This window comes from Eulemur rufifrons, chromosome 28 (genome assembly GCF_041146395.1).
Source record: "Eulemur rufifrons isolate Redbay chromosome 28, OSU_ERuf_1, whole genome shotgun sequence".
Classification (NCBI taxonomy): domain Eukaryota; kingdom Metazoa; phylum Chordata; class Mammalia; order Primates; family Lemuridae; genus Eulemur; species Eulemur rufifrons.
The window spans coordinates 43837306-43857659 of NC_091010.1; the positions used below are offsets into that span (position 1 = coordinate 43837306).

Genomic DNA, 20354 nt, shown 5'->3' on the forward strand with positions numbered 1-20354 from the left:
CTGAGTCCTGTGAGTCCTCCTAGTGAATTACCAAACTTGGGGTGGTCTGGTCTTGGGGAACTTTGACACATACTCCCACTATAAAGCCCCAGACCCTTCCTGAAAAGCTACTACTGTTAATAGATTCATCTACATCCTTCCAGAAATGTCTATGTCTTTACCTAATAGGAATATACTGTATACATTGTTCCTTATCTTGCTTTTTACATAATGAAATGTTTCAAAGACAGTTTGCATCAACATTCATAGATCTAGCTCAGCCTTTTTCATGTCTGCATAGTATTATGTATTATCGTTGCTGTAGAACTTATATATCTGGACCTCAATTGATGGACCTTTAGTCATTTTTAGTCTTTTGCTATTACAAGTAATGCTGCACTGAACACCCCATACATGCATCATTTCAGACATTCATGAATGTATCAGCAGGTTAAATTTCTAGATGTAGATTTCTGAAGTCAAAGGACATATATGTGTTACCCTTTGATAGATATTTCTAAATTGTCTCCCAGCAAAGAGGTTGCAAAAATTTTTACTCCCACTAACATACAAGAAATGTCTGTTTTTTCACATCCTTGTCAATATGCATAATTTCTTTATTAAACTTATAGTAAAATTCACCATTTTTAGGCATACAGTTCTATGAACTTTTAACAGATATATAAAGTAATCTAACCACACAACAATCAAGATGTAGAGTATTTCCATCATCTCTAAAAGTTCCCTTGTGGCCCTTTGTAGTCAGTTCTCTGTCCTCACCCAGAGCCTTTGCCCAATGATCTAATTTCTGTTCTCATTTTTGTCTTGTCTAGAATATTATATCAATGAAATCATACAGTATATAGCCTTTGAGTCTGGCTTCTTTCACTTAGAATAATGTTTTTGAGATTTATCAATGTTGGTATATTTATCAATAGTTTATTCCTTTTTAGTTGCTGAGTAGAATTCGATTGTATGGTAGTATCCCAGTCTGTGTACATTCAACAGCTGATGGACATTTGGATTGTTTTGAGTTCTTGGTGATTATGAATAAAGCTGTTAGAAATATTTAGGTACAGATTTTTGGGTGGATGTGGGTCTTCACTTTTTTCAGGTAAATATCTAAGAGTGGGATTACCTGGTGTTATTGTAGGTATATATTTAACTCCGTAAGAAACTGCCAAACACTTTTCCAAAGTGTCTGTGCCATTTTGCATCCCCAGCAACCATGTTCAAGAATTCCAGTTGCTCCACATCCTTACCAACATTTCATAATGTCAGTATTTTAAAAATTTTGGCCATCCCAATAAGCGTATAGTGACTATCATGTACTTATCAGATGTTTAAAAACTTTGCTATCCTGATAAGTGATAAAAGGAATCTCATCATTTTGTCATTTACATTTCTTTAAGGGTAGTTAGAATATATTTAATATGTTGGGAATACATCTTTCTTTTTCATTGAATTGCTTATTCATATTCTTTGCCTATTTTCCTATTAGATGAGTTGATCATGTTCTTAATGATTTTTAATGACTCATATATTAGGGAAACCAACTTTCATAGTTATTATAAACATTTTTCCCAGTTTGTCATTTTTTACTTTGTTTGTAGCATATTTTTCTACAGTAATATTTTTATGTAGCTTCCAAATTTTATACCTCAATGGCACAAAAATGAGGAGGTAGAAATGATTTAATTAATGCAAGATATAGAAGGTAGGGGATTATAAGGCTTTCCACCCTTGAGTCAGTTCATCCCACTTCCTCTACTACCCCACATTATAATGCATGGCCAGTACAGATTTTCTCAGTCTTTCTCGCCATCTGCAAATAACCAAGGCGTGTTGACAAATGCAGCTGCTCTGAGAAAGGGTAGAGTCCCCAGAGCACAATTCTTCAATTTCAGATGTGGAAGGGGATTCACTTAGTGGAAGCAATGTGCTTATTGCAGAGACCATCAATACACCAGATTGTTAATGCCTTTTGGCTAGGACACAGGGAATTCCTGTCTGCAGTCTCAGTGACATCACTTTGCCGGAAATACCCCTCCTCCCTGCCAACCCTACCCTTAAACATGGGATTCCACTCTGACCACAAAGGCCTATTATGCTCAATGCAATCTATGGGCAAAAGAATTCAGGGGAGGCCAGAAGGGCTGTGGGTGAAGAGTGTGTGGATAGTGTTGTGGGAGGAAGTAAGGAGAAAAGCAAGGGAAGGGGACTCCTTTGCTTCCTCATTCCCACACACAGAGCCTCTGTTGGCATTTGATTTTTGCAATCATTAACATTTTTAGAGTCAGGCGCAACCAAGTGCAAAGTCAGTTATGTGCTACTAGCCTGAGAAGAGCACACTGCACAAAAAGTACTGTGCATGGGGAGCCTGGGGTTAACAGAATCTGATTTGTAGAAAGAGCTTGTTGTGTACCCCAAACCCCATCTCCACTGTTTGGACCCAAACCTGAGCCTCAGAGGGGTCCACTCAGTATCAGGCTACTTTGTTAAGATAAATGTACTCCTTTTCTAGCTAAAAAGCTGTGAACTGAGAATAATTAATTAATATTTCAAAAAGTTTTTTTCCCCAATTATTCTAAATTTTACTTTCTTTCAATTTGTAACCATTAATATGATACTATTGACATTGTAGATATTTTTCTTTTAGCCATGTAAAGCCTTTTTATTGCTGCATAATTAAAATTTTAACCATTCATATATGTTGAATTTTATCACATAGTTTTATATACTTGTTGAAGTGATTATTGATTTTCTCCTTTAATCTCCTATTGTGATTAATCATACAGATAAAGTTTACATTAAATTCACCTTGCATATTTAAAAATTCTCTTGATCTGTTGGTTGAATCTTTTTACATAATGTAGAATTCATATTTAAAATTATTTTGTATCAACAATTTTTCACAAGATTCATGACATAAATAGTCTTATCATCAGACTTTTCATAAAATCTATATTACATTTTTGTCCTCAAGGTTGTGCTAACCTGATCATGTGGTTAATAAAATGCTATTTTTACTTTTCAATACAATGTGGTTTGTACATATATTTCATATGTAGTGTATTTGGCAAACTTCATCCTTGCAGCATTCTTTGAATTTTCCCTGTGGAATGATTTTGGGCACTATTCACTTTCATCATGGGGTGCATTAAACATTTATGACTTTCCACAATTCTAATATCTTTTGTGGCAGGTTAAGTCTTCTAGAAATTTTCCCGTGTTCCCTAACCTTCCAAATTTATTGGCATAGGTAATCACAATGTCATCGTTTTGAAAATATATCCAGCTCTTGATTGCTCTCTCTTTAACATTTGAATCCTGATATTTTTGGTGCCTTCTCTTGGGCAGTGGTACAGTCTCACCAAAGGTTTATTCATTTTATTCTTCTTTACAGGAACTCACTTTGGACTCTGTTTTTCCCATCCATTTTGGGTTGTTTTCTAGTATTCTGATTTTCCTTGTATCAATTCCTTTTATTTTTATTTTTTGAAAACTGTTTTATTTTATTCTGTATAAGTGTGGTACATGGTGTAAAAATTCTGTCCTCTAACTACTAAATTATTTTGTTAATTTACAGCTGTATCATGATTTATAATGTCAATAAAAACAGCCCAACACAAGCACTCTCAAACACACTAACACTTATACCTAAAAGACTGCCAAAGTTGGTCATTCCCTTGGCTGAGGTTTCAGTCTTACTTTTTTTTTTTTTTTTTTGGAAATAAAAGATAATTTTAAAAAAGCCAATAACTTCTTCTGAGATCTGTGGTTTAAGAGATCAGTGGAACAGGACATGGGTTATTTACTCAATTACCTTGTCTCTCTACCTCTCTTTCTGTTCTCACCCACACCCTTTCCCTTCCATCTTATTCCCTGGCTCTATCTTCTTGCCTATGTCTCCCAACCCAATGTCCATCTTATTGTCTTATTTTCCTTCCTTCTTCCTTTGCCTTTTAACTAACCGGTCATCACTGAAGCCCTGTAGTTCATCTTTAACATTTGTGTTTTTACTGACATTTGTACTGACTTCAGACAGTACAAACACAGGCAGGAAAAAAAAAAAAAAACACTAAATTAAACTGCTTTATCCTCCAACTTTGACCCTGGATTGATTGGAGAGATATGAAGAGTTATGAAATAGAATAAGACCTTTCCATTTGAATAGAATTTTGGACAAATTCTTTTGCATTGGATCAACTAAGAAAGAATGGAGCTGAGTAATTTCTATACATCTCTAATGTAGGGCAGTGGTTGAAGGCATGGGAGTGGAGTTGAGAGACTTGGATCAAATCCCTCCCCTGCTGTTTGGAAGGTGTATGACTTTGTTTTTTGGTTTTTGGTTTTTGGTTTTTTTTTGAGACAGAGTCTGGCTCTGTTGCCTGGGCTAGAGTGCCGTGGCATCAGCCTAGCTCACAGCAACCTCAAACTCCTGAGCTCAAGGGATCCTCCTGCCTCAGCCTCCCAAGTAGCTGGGACTACAGGCATGTGCCACCATACCCAGCTAATTTTTTGTATATATATTTTTAGTTGTCCAGCTAATTCCTCTCTATTTTTAGTAGAGACGGGGTCTCGCTCTTGCTCAGGCTGGTCTCGAACTCCTGAGTTCAAAAGATCCACCACCTAGGCCTCCCAGAGTGCTAGGATTGCAGGTGTGAGCCACCGCACCCGGCCAGGTGTATGACTTTGGACAAGTCCCTTAACCTTCCTGAGAATCAAAATCTCAGACTTCAGCCAGTTAACTTTAAGCTTAGGGGATCGGGAATCAAAGACTCCGGTGAGAATAGTCCACACAACTCCAGCCAAATCCTCATTGTCAGTCACTTTTTATTTCTGGCTTCCACATACAGTATTAGTACCATGCTCCAGGCACTGTATAAGCCTCAGTTGTGTGGTGTAGGGTAGGATGCTGGCTAAAAGCCTCAGCTCTAACTACTCAGACATAAAAAAAAAAAAAAAAAAAATGGTGATCTAGCACCTCTTGTATTATCCTGGTTAGAGCTGGAGCCCATTCTTCTAAGTGAAGTATCACAAGAATGGAAAAACAAGCACCCCATGTACTCGCCATTAAATTGGTACTAATTGATCAACATGCACATAGGGAAGGAACATTCACTGGGTGTTGAGTGGGTTGGGAGGGAGGGAGGGGATGGGCAAATTCACACCTAATGGGTGCGGGGTGCATGCTGTCTGGGGGATGGGCATGCCTGTAGCTCTGACTCAGGTAGTGCAAAGGCAATTTATGTAACCAAAGGGTTTGTACTCCTGTAATATTCTGAAAAAAAAAAAGTGTAAATAAAACAAGATTTAATAAAGCTGACAATTAAAAAAAAATTAATAAAAAAAGCCTGGACTCTAGGGCCAGAATTCCTGTGTTTAATTCCTAGCCCAATATTTGTATGTGTAACTTTGGGCAAGTTACTTAACCTATCTGTGTCTCAGTTTACCTGTGAATGTGACTTTATTTGGAAATACAGTAGGGTCTTTGCAGATGTAATTTAGTTAAGGATCTTGAGATGAAACCATCCTGGATTTAGGGTAGCCGCAAAATCCAATTACTGGTTCCTTGTAAGAGAAAGAAGGAAATTTGACACACACAGACACAGGGGAAAAGGTCATGTGACGACAGAGGCAGAAATTGGAGTGATGCAGCCACAACTCAAGGAATGCTAAGAGCCATCAGAAGCTAGAAAAGGCAAGAAAGGAATCTCTTCTAGGGCCTTTGAAGGGAGCATGGCCTCACCAACACCTTTATTTTTAGACTTCTGGCCTCCAGAACTATGAAAGAATAAGTTTCTGTTGTTTTAAGCCATCAAGTTTATGGTTATTTCTTGTGACAGCCCTAGGAAATTGATACAGATTTTATACAGATGATAATATTACATCTACCTCACAGGATTGTAATGAGGGTTAAATTAGTGACTATATTTAAAGTACTAAGAGTAGAATCTGGAATACAGTAAGAGCTCTGCAAGTATAGCCCATTAGGTATCGTTAGCTCATTGAAACTTACATAGCAACCCTGTGAAGTAGGTACTATTATGAATCACATTTTGAACATGAAGAAATGGAGGCTTAAAGAGACTAAGCAAAGGTAAGATTGTCTGGACTCTGCTCTCCTTTGAACCATCCCCCAGATGTCTGTGGAGTTTGGCTTTCTGCTGATGGATCCTGGTAACTGTTGGCTCGGTGACCTTTCCTGATGATGCTCTTTCATCAGAGACTCTCCAGTGGTGAGCCACCAAGAAGTCCAGAAGGTATTGAGAAGATCACCTCATGTGACTGTGTTTACTCTTCCTGGATGCATCTGCTTATCCCTGTTTTGGCCCAAGCTCTGCTCTGATGGAGCCAGGCTCTGTCCCCACTTGGCTGTGTGGTCTGATGTCACTGGAGGAGCCTCAGCACCTCATCACCACAAGAGGCAGGAGTGTGCTGCCCTAAAAGGCCACAGGCTCACTCTCCAGGGACTTCAACAATGAAGAGGAAGGATGGGGTGATTAGGAAGGGCCTCTCTGAGAAGGTGATCTTTATAACAATCTAGGGAGCAGGGAGAAAGGATGCATACCTCTGAGGCAAGAGCACTTAAGGCATCTGGAACTGCACATGGAAAGGCCCTGCAGTGGGACAGTGCCTGGCCAGGAGGCCAGTGTGGCAGGAAGGGTGATGAGGGGAGAGTAGTAAGAGATGGTCAGAGGAGTTACAGGGTGCCTTGCTCAAAAGGCCTTGAAGGTCCTAGTGAGGGCTTTGCCTTAGTCTGAGTGATCATAAAGCACAGCTCCCTCTCCAACAACTATAGAACTCCCAAACTGAAATGATTCAAACTATTAAATGTCTAGAGGTAGCAAAGGTAGAAAGGACTACTGGAATAATTGAGCTTTGATGAATAGGGAGTGGAACATAGCCTCCTATTGAGCTTGATTTTGAAGAAGACAAAGAAAAAGACTTGATGGAGAATGAGAGGATTGGAATTCCAAGTAGAGGAAATCTCACATAGAAAAAAACTCAGGGAATCCAAAATTCATTCATTCATTCAACATGGGATATAGCAATGGACAAGACAAAAAAAAGTCCCAGCACTCAGGGAGCCTACATTTTAGTGGTGATAATGTCAGACATTCTGATCTTGGACACAAACAGATCTGCTTATTAGAGTAGTGAGGTGGGAAGGGCTGGGAGGTCTAGGTAGACCAATATAGCTTTCATCTGACAGGCAGCAGGAAGCTACTGTAGGTTCTTAATCAGGAAGAGCCTTAGGAATGTCAATTAGGGAAGATTGCTGCAACTACATGAAGGATAGGTTTAGCTAGGGAAAAGAATTAGGAAGGGTAGGAGTCAACAGAAAGGACTGTTGAAGATCAGATATGAGTAGGAATGACTGGAACAGAGGGTTGGATATCACTGTAAAAGAGGGTGAGTCTAAAGGGCCTGGGATGAAGCAGTTAAGATAGGATCTTAAGACTCCTGAGTGTGAGAACAACTTAAATATGTGTCCCCAAGAACTCCATGATGGAGAGCAAGGAAGGTGGCAGAGATGGTGTGGAGACTTTGACAGTAGGGCAATGGCAAAGTCTAATTAGGACAAATCTCCTGAGTTAGCTTCAGTGATTATTCCGTCACTGGGCTGTGTAAACATAGGAAGGACCACGGAGCTCCTCCAATGTTTACTCGCCAGTGCTTGTCCACATTTGCTGTTTTGTTCAGTATAAGGCAAGCCAAGCTTAGTCCGGATGTGACCCATCAGAAATTAGAAACAATTTGAATCTAGTCAGTTGCACTGGATCTGCAAAGCAAAACTTTGTTATTTTTGCCTGAAATTCACCATGTCTGTCAATACCCCAAATGTGTTTATTATTGCAGTAAAGTTTTAAGATAATATAGTTTTGGTATCATGAAGTAGAGATGCTGGGATTTCTCTGTAGAGCAGGATTCTAAGGACAAAATTAAACAATTTTGATTTTCACTTTGATAGGATTCTAATCGGACGTCATAATGGCTGTTTCTATGAGAATCGAAGAGCCAGATTTTTTTTTTTTTTGCTTCTAACATAGCTAATTGGCTTGAAATCAGTCTGTGTTTACTCAAAGCTTGAGTTTCCTTCAGTTTTGTCTCTCTGTCAAGTGAAGAGTTGAAATTACTACCTGGCTCTCTCACTTTAAACAGAAAAGCCCTCTCACTTATCACATGAAAAGAAAAAAATGGGAAGGAAGTGGCAGTCTTAAATTCTTCCGTATAGTGAGCCAATTCAAACGGAAGAAAGAAAAACACTTTGCCATTGTATATTTTTGGTAAACTTGTTTCTTAAAATTGTTTTTTGAAATAACATTTCATATTCTATTATAGAAACCACACTTCTGTTATCCATGAGGCAAACGAAGGGCTTTTCAGGGGGAAAACTGTCAGTGTGCATTTTCCATAATAGAACATGACTGTAGCAATCATGAGATCTGAAAGAACTCTTGGAGCCCAAGTAGAGGGGGCAGTTACTGAAGCAGTTCTCTTTTTGTGAGCACATCCTGAAGATGTCAACCTGGACACCCCACCTCTAGCACCACTTCCTGAGACGAGTCCCCCTCCCTGCATATGATTAGGGCTGTTGAAAACTACCTGTCATGTAGTCCATGGACAAAGCATTTTAATTACTGCTGTCTGGGTAATCTAGTTAATTACATGAAAAACAAACAGCCTTTTTTTTTTTGGTAATAAACCTTTTGAAAATACTATATGGAAAATTCCTAAACTTTCTCTCTGGTGTAAGTTCTTTTTCTTATCATATCTTTAATAAGAAATAATATGAGAGGCTTTAATATATTCTAGTAGTGTGAATGTCATTGCAAAAGTTGGGCAAATGTGGAAAAGTATACATCCAACTCTTCAGTGAAAATAAGGAGTTAGTAAATATTCTCATTAGGAAAAGCAAGGAACAGTTATAGTCACATCAAACTGGTTCCCACCTCAGGGCTTTTGCAGTTTCTGTTTCTTCTTCCTGGAACTTACTGTTCTCCTTCTCCTAGCTGGTGTTTTCTTCTCATCTGGGTTTCCAATCAAATGTTGTTACCTTCCCAGAGATGATTTCTCGACCCTCAATCTAGTACCCTTCCCTTCATCCCCAACTCAGCTGTAAGTCACCCTACCATCTTCTTTGGTTTTAATTTCTTCTTGGCACCTATCATTCATGACCTGAAATCACTTATTTATGTACTTCTTTTCTTTTCTCCCCTAAGCTTGGGGGAGATTCAGGCATCTGAACAAAATGGAGGTTCTTTTGGGAAGGAAGGAGGGTGGAAGTGCAATAGATAATGGTATTGCTAAAACTCTTTCTTGTAAGTTTTGTACTGTTTGGTCTGATGGGTAAAAACTGGTTCAAGATTCTAGGGGTTTAGGCAGACTAGAGACCTATATACAGTTACAGTCCTTTAGATTGTCTAAGCTTCTGCTCAAGAGCTTGAGGAGGAGCTCCCATTTCAGTGCCCAGTAAGCTGCTACTGACCAAGAGGGAAAGAGAAGGGAGGGCCTTGGACTCCTCTTTCAGCTGCTTTGATATCCGCCCCCCGCCCCAGGCCAGCCCTCATCATTAGAGAAGTGGGAATTACTCTGAAAAACCCATCTCATTTCCATATGCTTGTTTGTTACTTTCTCATATCCTTCCTCCACAAAGCCTAAGTAAAAAGTTTGGGAATAGTTTGGAGAGTTGAGAGAGGAAGAAGACATTGAGTTGTCAGAGTGGAGGGGATGGTGCAATAATTTTGTTTCCTGCTTACCTCCTCTCTATATTCTGTTTACATATGATCAAAGCAACTTTTGCCTTTTATATAATTCTGTTATTGGAGCTTTTTTATGTCCCATGACAGAGTAAGACTAAGGACAGGATAGATAAGATAATGTGAATAATGATCTGAAATGTTCAAAACTCTTCAGCCTCTAGGCTACTACTAGTTGCTTACTATATAAGGGTGATTGAAATGCAAGGGGTATGTCAAGCCAGGAAATTTAATGGTGTGGTAGGATTTGATGTTTGATGATATATTCTTTTTTTTTTTTTTTTTTTTTGAGACAGAGTCTCACTTTGTTGCCCAGGCTAGAGTGAGTGCCGTGGCGTCAGCCTAGCTCACAGCAACCTCAAACTCCTGGGCTCAAGCGATCCTCCTGCCTCAGCCTCCCGAGTAGCTGGGACTACAGGCATGCGCCACCATGCCCGGCTAATTTTTCTATATATATATATATTTTTTTTTAGTTGTCCATATAATTTCTTTCTATTTTTGGTAGAGATGGGGTCTCGCTCTTGCTCAGGCTGGTCTCGAACTCCTGACCTTGAGCAATCCACCCGCCTCGGCCTCCCAGAGTGCTAGGATTACAGGCGTGAGCCACCGCGCCCGGCCTGATGATATATTCTTAATACTTTTTAACATCTTAAACATTTTGTGGTAGATTTTAAAAATGAGGATGGTTATCTTTGTTTTTTGTTATTTGTTACTTGTCCCTTGGAAGATCTATATGACCTATTAAATAAACTGCCAATTTGGGACTCTTCCATCTCCTCATTCCATATCTGATCACTGACCTAGTTTTGTCCATTTTCCTTGCCATAGCCACTAACTCAGCCTTGGCCTTGTCACAATACAGACAAATCCTTTTGTTCTTGAATTATTTCCCAATTACTTTGCAAGTGCATCATTAATAAAGGTTGGTATTTATCTCTCTGATGTTTTCAGATACCCTTTACAAGACCAGACAGAAAGGTGAGGAAAATTAGTGTTTGTTGATGTCTTGTTGATATTTTCTCTTCTGCTTTTGGTTTTAGGTTCTGAGGGGAAGAGATTTTGTTCCCGAAATATATTGGCCATCCTTGGCTTCTCTTTTATCATGTCTGTGATAGCTTTGCTTGCTGTGGGGCTGACCCAGAATAAACCATTGCCAGAAAATGTTAAGGTAAGTCAAATACTTGTGTGTGTGTGTGTAAGAAAGGGTCTGAGTGGGGCAGGAGAAGGAGGGTGGAGGTAAACTAGAACATACAGGTGGAGTCGAGGTTCTAGCAGCCCAGGAACAAGTCAATATCCACTGGATTAGGGAAGTAAAATGGAAAAGGATACTCATTCTGCAAGAGGGAATGCCTTGAATCAATTAGTGGTAGGAAGATAATTGAATTTATAATTATTCAGCAAACTCATTAAATTAGAGTATATGTTGATACTCTAACAGAGATGAATGCTTTATTTACCTCATCTAGATCTGTGTTATACTATGTCAGTATTCTATGTTCTACTGCTATATGTACTTCTTATTCATTGTTTCACCATGGGTGAAACATTGCACTCTTTGTTCTTTTTACTCCAATATTATCACTATCATCAAAATAATAAAATTTATTATACAGTTCTATACAAAGCACTTTAGAAGTCAAAGATTGTAGAGCAGACATGTTTCTTATCTCCTAAAATATTAAAAAAGCAACAAAATCTATAAAAAAGAACCAGAGAACATATACATGTGTCAAGTATAGTCATTTAAAATGAGTTCATGGAAGGGCAGATTTCTTGTGAAGTTTTTACATTTGAAAAACTAATCAATATCATTAAATATCATCAAGATCATTACCTTTCTATGATATATTTCTGCTTTCTTTCCAATTCTTCAAAGTAAAATTTCAGACATGAATAGCTCACAAATATCTTGTAATATGGTTATTATTTTATCTAAACTGTTAATTAAAAAGCATATAGTAAATATAAATTTATATTATAAATATACCATTTTTTGGGTGCTCAGGTTGTGGAGGGGGCTGTGCCAAAAGGCCTTGTGGGGGTGGGTGTTAAAAAAAATATATACCATTTTTAGCACCACATGTACTCACCAGCAAACTGGTTTCCCTGAGTGCACATTTGGGATTAACACCAATTGGGTATCGGACAGAGGTCGGGGCTGGGCGGAAGGGATGGGTGTATACCTACCTGATGAGTGCGATGCGCACTGCCTGGGGAATGGACACGATTGAAGTTCTGACTAGGGGGGAGGGGATGGGGGGAGGGGAGGAGTGCACACCTACATGATGAGTGTGATGTGCACTGTCTAGGGAATGGACACAACTGAAGCTCAGACTCGGGGGGATGGGGAGGCATGGGCAATGTATATAGCCTGATCTTTTGTACCCTCTTAATGAGCTGAAAAACAAACAAAAAATAAAAAAATATATATACTATTTTAAACTTTCACTGAAATTACAGTAAACGAATCTACAAGGGCCCAGATGATACCAATATGCTAATGAGCACATATGTACACGTGGGCAGTGACAGATCCAGAGGTTAACTTGGCCACAGAGGCCCTGGAATATATGTGTAGAAGTATATTCTCTTGTATTTGAAGATGGTGAGCTGTGAGCCTGGAAAGATGCATGCAAATGCCAGGCCTCTGAAGCTTTTGCCATCCACCCAAATCATTTACTGTGTAGTGGAGGCGTGGGTAGTATCCTTTTGTCAAGTTCAACTCAGTGGGGCTGTGTACAACAGCCCCTTTGTCAGAGCAGATGCTGATGCTATCTTATTGTCAATGGTCTCTTGCCTTTTAATGTTGAGTAACGTTTATTCTTTTGGCAAAACTTCACTCACAGTTGATATCTTGATTCTGCTATTTGTTTACTGGCTCCAAAAATACATGATTTCCTTCTTGCTTTGACCTTTTTACATGTTCAGTATTGCATCATTGGAGAGGGCGACTGCCTAGGAGGCAAAATCCATGACACACTTGAGCTCTGTGTTCCCAGTGAATTCTTGTGGTCATAGATGACCTTCCCTCATTCACAGTGGTCTTCTTCAAGTCTGTTGTGCTTCTGTGTTGTTATATTGGCCTGGCACAATGGAGCAAGGTCTTTGGCATTCCTTTTTTATTTTTATTTTTTTGAGACAGAGTCTTGCTCTGTTGCCACAGCTAGAGCACAATGGCATCATCATAGCTCACTGCAACCTCAAACTCCTGGGCTCAAGAGATCTTCTTGCTTCGGCCTCCTGAGTAGCCATGCACCACCATGCTCAGCTTTTTTTTTTTTTCTATTTTTAGCAGAGACGGGGTCTCACTCTTGCTCAGGCTGGTCTCAAACTCCTGACCTCAAGCGATCCTCCTGCCTCAACCTCCCAGAGTGCTAGGATTACAGGTGTGAGCCCCTGCGCCCAGCCAGTCTTTGGCATTCTTTAAATGAAAAGTATGAGTATTTCAAGAATAGTCACTGGCTTCTGAAGTGAATCTTTATAATACTATTGATTTATTTTACACAAAGATAATTTTTTATGTGCAAACTGCCATTTGTTGAAGTTATATACTAATTTTAATAAGATTCCTAGCACATACTGGGGGCAGAATATTTTAGGAACTTGTCATCTGGTGATGCCTTTAAGCTGTGCTATCCATTTAACAGCCACTAGCCAAATGCTACTCTTAAATTGAGGTTAATTATAATTAAATAAAATTAAAAATTTTGTCCCTCAGTTGCACTAGCCATATTTCAAGTGCTCAATACCCACATGTGGCTGATGTCTACTCTATTGGACAACGTAGACACAGAGCATTTCCTTTGCTGCAGAAAGTTCTATTGGGCATTGCTGCTTTAGAGCATACTCTTTGATAATAACTCTGAAATCATTCAAAACTAAGTGTAATGAATAAAGTGTATGATAAAACATTTTATAAAATCTAGAATAAGGAACAAAAAAATGATAATTTTTTTTGCATAGTTATAAACTAGTACCAGGTTCATGCCAAATATCATAAGGCTACCAAACTGTTTTGAGTAGTTTGTTGGAATAAACATATTTGCTTCCAAAAATAACCATTTAAAAGATATACCTACTTGCATATTTGTACCTGGTACATTTGTTTTAGAAACACATACTGATACCACTTTACGATCATGCCTCATTCAGTAGTTCTTCATTCATTTTTCATAAATTTATGTATCAACAACTATTTATTAAATGTCTGTGTTAGTCACTGGTCTACCCAATTGGGAAGCCAATATATTAATTGATATGGTTGAGCTTACTGTCTGGGGAAGGAAACACAGTTAATAGATAATATAAATTATTAATTATAATTGTGATAAAGTGCCACCAAATGAAAGTTTTGGGGGCCAGGAAAGTCTTCTCTGAAAAAAATGACATTAACAATAATATCTGAAGGACAATTGGAAGTTAGTTGGGGAAGTTATGGGTAAAGAGTATTCCAGGTAGAAGGAAAGCAAGTGCAAGAGTCTTGAAGCAGGAAGTAGTTGGACACCAACTGGAAACTGGTTGGAGAGCAGGAGTGGGCTGTGTGTTAGATAAAGATTGTGAGGTAGATGGTGTAGGCAGAGCCTTGCAAGATAGATTGAGAATTTTAGTTTTAATCCTAAGAGTAGTGGAAAGCTAGTGACATGATCAGATTTGTGTTTTGCAAAGATCACTCTGGCTTCAATGAATTAGAGGGGTATAAGAGCACATGTAGGAAGAGACCAATAAGAGGCTCCAACAGAAGTTTGGAAGGAGGAGAAGATTTTGAGTTCAATTTTTGAACAATTGTTGAGAGTATTGGACATCCAAAGGGAAATGTCAAGAAAGCAGTTTGGTAATCAGATCTGGACATCTCTTTTCCAAGCAGATATCTACTGCACTGCCCGATAGAATATAATGCAATTAAAACAGCAACTCAAAGTACTGTTAAAAAAAAGAAAAAGAAATATAATATAAGCCACATGTTAAATTTTCTAAAAGCCACATTAAGAAAAGTAGAAGGAAAGAAATAAAATTAATTTTAATAGTATATTTTATGTAACCCAATATATCCAAAATATTATTTCAACATTTCATCAATATAAGGAATTATTAGTGAGATATTTTATATTCCTTGTTCATACTATCTTCAAATTCCAGTGCCATTTTAAACTTACAGAATATCTCAATTCATACGAGCCACATTTTAAGTATTCAATAGCCAGCTACTGGTTACCTATAAGAAAGCACAGGTCTAGATTAAAGATGTCTCTGATGGCATTGATGTACTAAAGCCTTAGAAATGGATGAGGTCATCCAGTATGGGGTTATACAGTGAGAAGAGGGTCAAGGACTGAGTCCTGAGGAGCTCTATCATTTAAAGGGTGAATAGTGAAGTAATGCCTCCTAGAGCATAATGATAACATTACTTAATATAGTGCTTTGCAATTATAAATAATTTCCACACACATTTCCATTTTTCCCCCATGAGTGCTATGAGGAATGGAAGGTTATTCCTGTTTTATACATAACAAAATCAGAGTTTTAGAGGTTCTGTTGCCCAAAGTGGAGGTAGAACTAAAACTAGAACCCAGTTTTCTGACACAATGATTAAATTCTTTCCATTTGTCTTAGTGAGTTTTTCGAAACAACACACCCTAATAACAAGAATTGCATGCAGTGAAATTTTGTGAAGCATCCCAAGGAAACAGAAGGAAGGAAAGCTACCCCAAGAGGGAGTTGGGAGCAAATCACTACATTGGAAACTGAGACGTGATTCTGCCAGGGACCCTCTGAAGAGCTGTGGAAAATGAACTTCAGAATTTTCTGCCCTGGGGACTTATCCACTGGTTCTCATTTCCTGCTGGTCAAGGGTCGCCCCCATCGGGTGTTAAATCCCTAGCACTTCCAGGTTGGCACATGTGTCCATGTGTCAGAGGGCCTATGTGGATCCCACAGATGACCTACTAGGCAGCAAGAGAGAAGCCTCTGGGTAGAAATAAAGAGATAAGGAGATACAGCTGGGGCTGGAGTAAAAAGTTGGCCAAGAAGATGTGAAGTGGCCACAGAGGTATCTGAAGTGTCAGTGCACCTATTGCTTTTTATGGGATGAGGTTGTTTGTACAAATAATTTCAATACAATAGAGACATATTAATACAGAGATAGGTAGACAGTGCTGTGGAAGCTCAGAGAATGAAGCCACCAATTGTGTCTGATCACAGGAAGACTTCACTGAGGAGGTGGCCTTGGAGCTGAGTCTTAAGGGTCAGTGCTATGATTTAAATGTTTGTCCCCTCCAAAACTCATGTTGAAACTTAATCCCCAATGTAACAGTATTAATAGGTGGGACCTTAAAGAGATGATTGGGTCATGAGGGCTCTGTCCTCATAAATGGATTAATCTGTTACCAAAAGCTTAGCACTTGTTCTGGAGGCCACATCAGAAGAATGAGAACAAGTGGTTTGAGGAGAAGGAAAGAGAAATTTATTGCTTTGCTGACAAAGGAGGAAAAGTGGCAGACTATCATATCAAAATCCAAATTCCTGAACATAAGCAGAAATACAGAGCTTTTAAAGGGAGGGCCCTCAGTTCTAGGCTATTGTCCTTAATGATTCTAATAGTCTCATCTCTGCCTAAGACAAAGCCTGTGACCACTGCTCACCTGGGAGGCCTACCCAGGCCTCTGCTGGCCAGGCACCAGGCATGGGCTGGAGCCAGCAGTTCAGCTGAGCTATTTTCTGTAACACAAAGAACAAAAGATATTCCCCTGCCCCTCTGACCACCTGCCCCCAAGTCAGGGATGCAGGCCTCAGTTTCCAAAAAGAGTGGGGGAAGTTTTAAAGAGAGAAAACATGTTTTGCCATTTTTGTAGGCCATTCCCTCTGTTACAAATCCATTTATGGATTAATGTGTTATCACAGGTGTGCGCTAGTTATCATGAGAGTAGGTCTATTAATATAAAGGCCAGTTTGGCTCTCAGCATGCCCCCTTTGCCTTGTGATGCACTGTGCCACCTCAGGACTCTGCATAGAGTCTCCACTAGAAAGAAGGCCCTCACCAGATGTGGACCCTTGACCTTGGACGTCCCAGCTGCCAGAACTGTAAGAATAAATTTCTTTTTTTAAAAAAATAAATTACCTAGTCTCAGGTATTCAGTTATTGCAACAGAAAATGAACTAAGATAAATGGTAAAGAGTTTTCCAAAAGGTGAGGTAGGACACATTCCAGACAGAGGTCATATTGTGTATTGAAGAGTGGCAGCTTGAAAGTGCAAGCAATGCCTAGGGGATCAACAGCCATCAGTATGGCTAGAATGATGGAAGGAAGGAATTGTGGGAGAGGAGCTCCAAGTCTGAGCTTAGTATACCTGGCTCAAAAGTGGGCACCATTGAACTACAGTGGTGCTCAAGCTTGGTTTCATATTAAAAGCACCTGGGGAGCTTAAAAATACTGATGTCTGGGTTCTGCTTCCAAAATGGCAGCATAGAAGCAAGCTGGCTTCACTTCTCCCAACAGAAAACCAAAAACAAATATATAGCACCAAGATTATCACTATAAATATGCCAGATAAACCAGTTCCTGGGGTGACAAGGAAGTGAAAAAACCCCAAGTAAATGATAAAAGAATCAGACTTCTACATCTGAGACACTCCTCCCCCATTTTGCTTGGCACCAAGAGCATGGAAAATTCCCCCCACTCACTGTTTCTACACTGGAAAAAGTGAGCTAGAGGTGTACAAATAGCATCCCCACCATCTTGGATTCCCTGGCAGGAGACCTGTCCCCGCCTTAACCCACAGGAAGTATTGTGAGTACCTTAAGGGAGAAATATCCCTGATAACAGGCAGAGACAAAGGGATAAAGTGAGATTACTATCTCCAGCCTGAGAAACTCTGCTCTGTAACTCTACCAGAGGAGATGCCAAATTAGAGTGGCTGTTCAGCAGCATCATGCTATTGGAGGTTCATCTCACAGATCCCCTGGGCATGGACCCCTCATCAGCCTTCCCACATTGCCAGGATATCCCCTTTGTGACCTCCCCCATTTGGGAAGGGCAGATTTCTGATCATTTACTAGAGCCAAGACCTGGGCTTAAGGTGATACTTAGAGCCAAAAAGGAGGCAGTGGCCTACCAGTAAAAAACTTCTAAGCAAATATATACAATCAAAACCAAAACAAGCCAGTCAGAGACGACTGGAATAAATAACTAATCCTTCAATGCAAAGAAATATACATACTTCTGTAAGAAACAACAGCAAACAGGGAACCATGATCTCCCCAAATAAACAAATCAAGGAGCCAGTAACTGACCATATCTAGATGGTGACATGTGAGCTCTCTGACCAAGAATTCAACATAGTAATTTTAAGGAAACTCAGGGATCTCCAAGATAGCACAGAAAAACAGTTCAGAAATTTATCAGAGAAATTTAACAAAGAGATTGAAATAATTGAAAAAAAATAGAAATCTTGGAACCGAGAAATACATTTGCTGAACTGAAAAATTCATTAAAGGCTCTCAGCAGCAGAATGGATCAAGCAGACGAAAGTATCAGTGAGTTCAAAGACAGGTTATATAAAAATACACAGTGAGAAGAGAACGAAGAAAAAAGAATGAAAAGCAATGAAGATTGCCTACAAGATATAGAAAATTACCTCAAAAGACCAAATTCAAGAATTACTGGTGTTCAAAAGGGAGTTGAGCAAGAGCAAAGGCATAAAGCTTATTCAAAGAAATAATAACAGAAGACTTTTCAAAACTTGAGAAAGATATAAATATCTAGGTACAGGAAGGTCATTGAAAATGAAACAGATTTGATCCAAATAAGACTAAGGCATATAATAATAAAACTTTCAAAGGTCGAGAATAAAGAAAGAATCCTAAAAGCATCAGGAGAAAAGAAGCAAATAGCATATAAAGAAACTATTCATGGAAACTATACAGGCCAGGAGAGTGTGGAATGACATTTTGAAATGATGAAAGAAAAAATCGCCATCCCCAAATACTGTATTTAGCAAAGTTATTCTTCAAATATGAAGGAGAGATAGAGTCTTTCCCATACTAAAAAAAGCTGAGAGAATTCACCACCACCAGACCTGTCTGACAAGAAATGTCAAAGGGAGTTCTTCAATCTGAAAGAAAAAAAACACTAATGTGCAAAAAACAATCAAACATACAAACAATTAAAACATTTGAAGGTATAAAACCCACTGGTAAAATTAAGTACATAGACAACCCCAGAATACTCTGATACTGTAATTGTGGTGTACAATCTATTCTTTCCTCTAGTGTAAAGCCCAAAAGACAAATCTATTGAAAAACAGCTACAGCAACCTGTTAAAAGATAGGTAATGTAAAAATTTGTAAATTGAAAGAACTAAAAGTAAAAATATGGAGAAGGAGTGAAGTTAAAATGTAGAAGTTTTAAAAAAAATTTTTCTTTGGTTCTATTATTTTCTTTCTGATCTAAGATAAGTTGTCATCTGTTTAAAATAACTTGTTATATTAAGATATTTTGTACATTTCATCATAACCACAATGCAAAAACCTGTAATAGATTCACTAAAAATAAAAAGCAATAAATTAAAACATACAGCCAGAGAAAATCACTCAACCACAAAGGAAGACAGGAAGAAAGGAAGAGAGGAGTTACAAAACAACCAGAAAACAAGCAACAAAATGGCAGTAGTTAAGTCCTTACTTATCAATAATAACACTGAATGTAAATCGACTCAGTTGTCCAATAAAAAGGCGTACAGTGGCTAGATAGATGAAGAAACAAGACCCTACTATACACTGCCATCTAAAAAGATACACATAGACTGAAATTGAAAAGGGTGGAAAAACATATTTCATGCAACTAGAAGCCAAAAAAGATCAGGAATAGCTATACTTATATCAGATAAAATAGACTACAAATAAAAGACAGTAAAAAGAGACAAAGAAGATCACTATATAATGATAAAGGGGTCAGTTAAGTAATATCTAGGCATGCAGCACCAGAGCTCCCAAGTATAGAAAGCAAACATTAATAGATGTAAAGGGAGAGATAGACTGCAATACAATAATAGTAGGGGACTTTAACACCTCACTGTCAGTAATAGATCATCCAGACAGGAAATCAATAGAGAAACATCGGAGTTAAACTACATGCTAGACTTAATAGGCCTAAGTGACATTTATGGAACATTTCAGTCAACTGCTGCAGAATACACATTCTTTTCATCAGCACATGGAACACTCTCCAGAATAGATCATATCTTAGGCTGCAAAACAAGTCTGAACAAATTCAAAACAGTAGAAATTACATCAAGTGTCTTTTCTGACCACAATGGAATAAAGCTAGAAATTGATGACAAGAGAATCCGTGGAAACTTCACAGACACATAGAAATTAAACAACATGCTTCTCAATGACCAATGAGTCAAAGAAGAAATTAAGAAGGAAATTTAAAAATTTCTCAAAACAAATGAAAACAGAAATAAAACATAACAAAATCTATGGGATACATAAGAAGCAGTACTAAGAGGGAAGTTTATAACAATAAACTCTTATGTCAAAAAAGTAGAAAGACTTCAAATAATCAACCTAATGATATACCCTAAGCAACTAGAAAAGCAAGAACAAATCAAA

General features: G+C 38.5%; 1 protein-coding gene across 1 annotated transcript in view; it reads left to right on the forward strand.

Moving 5' to 3' along the window:
- The window catches only part of ENTPD1 (ectonucleoside triphosphate diphosphohydrolase 1), a 90465-nt gene that overhangs the window by 34010 nt on the left and 36101 nt on the right, over nt 1–20354 (forward strand). Inside the window, exon 2 of the mRNA XM_069460510.1 lies at nt 10787–10914. Coding sequence (XP_069316611.1) covers nt 10787–10914 — 128 coding nt within the window. The remainder of the gene's footprint in view (nt 1–10786; nt 10915–20354) is intronic.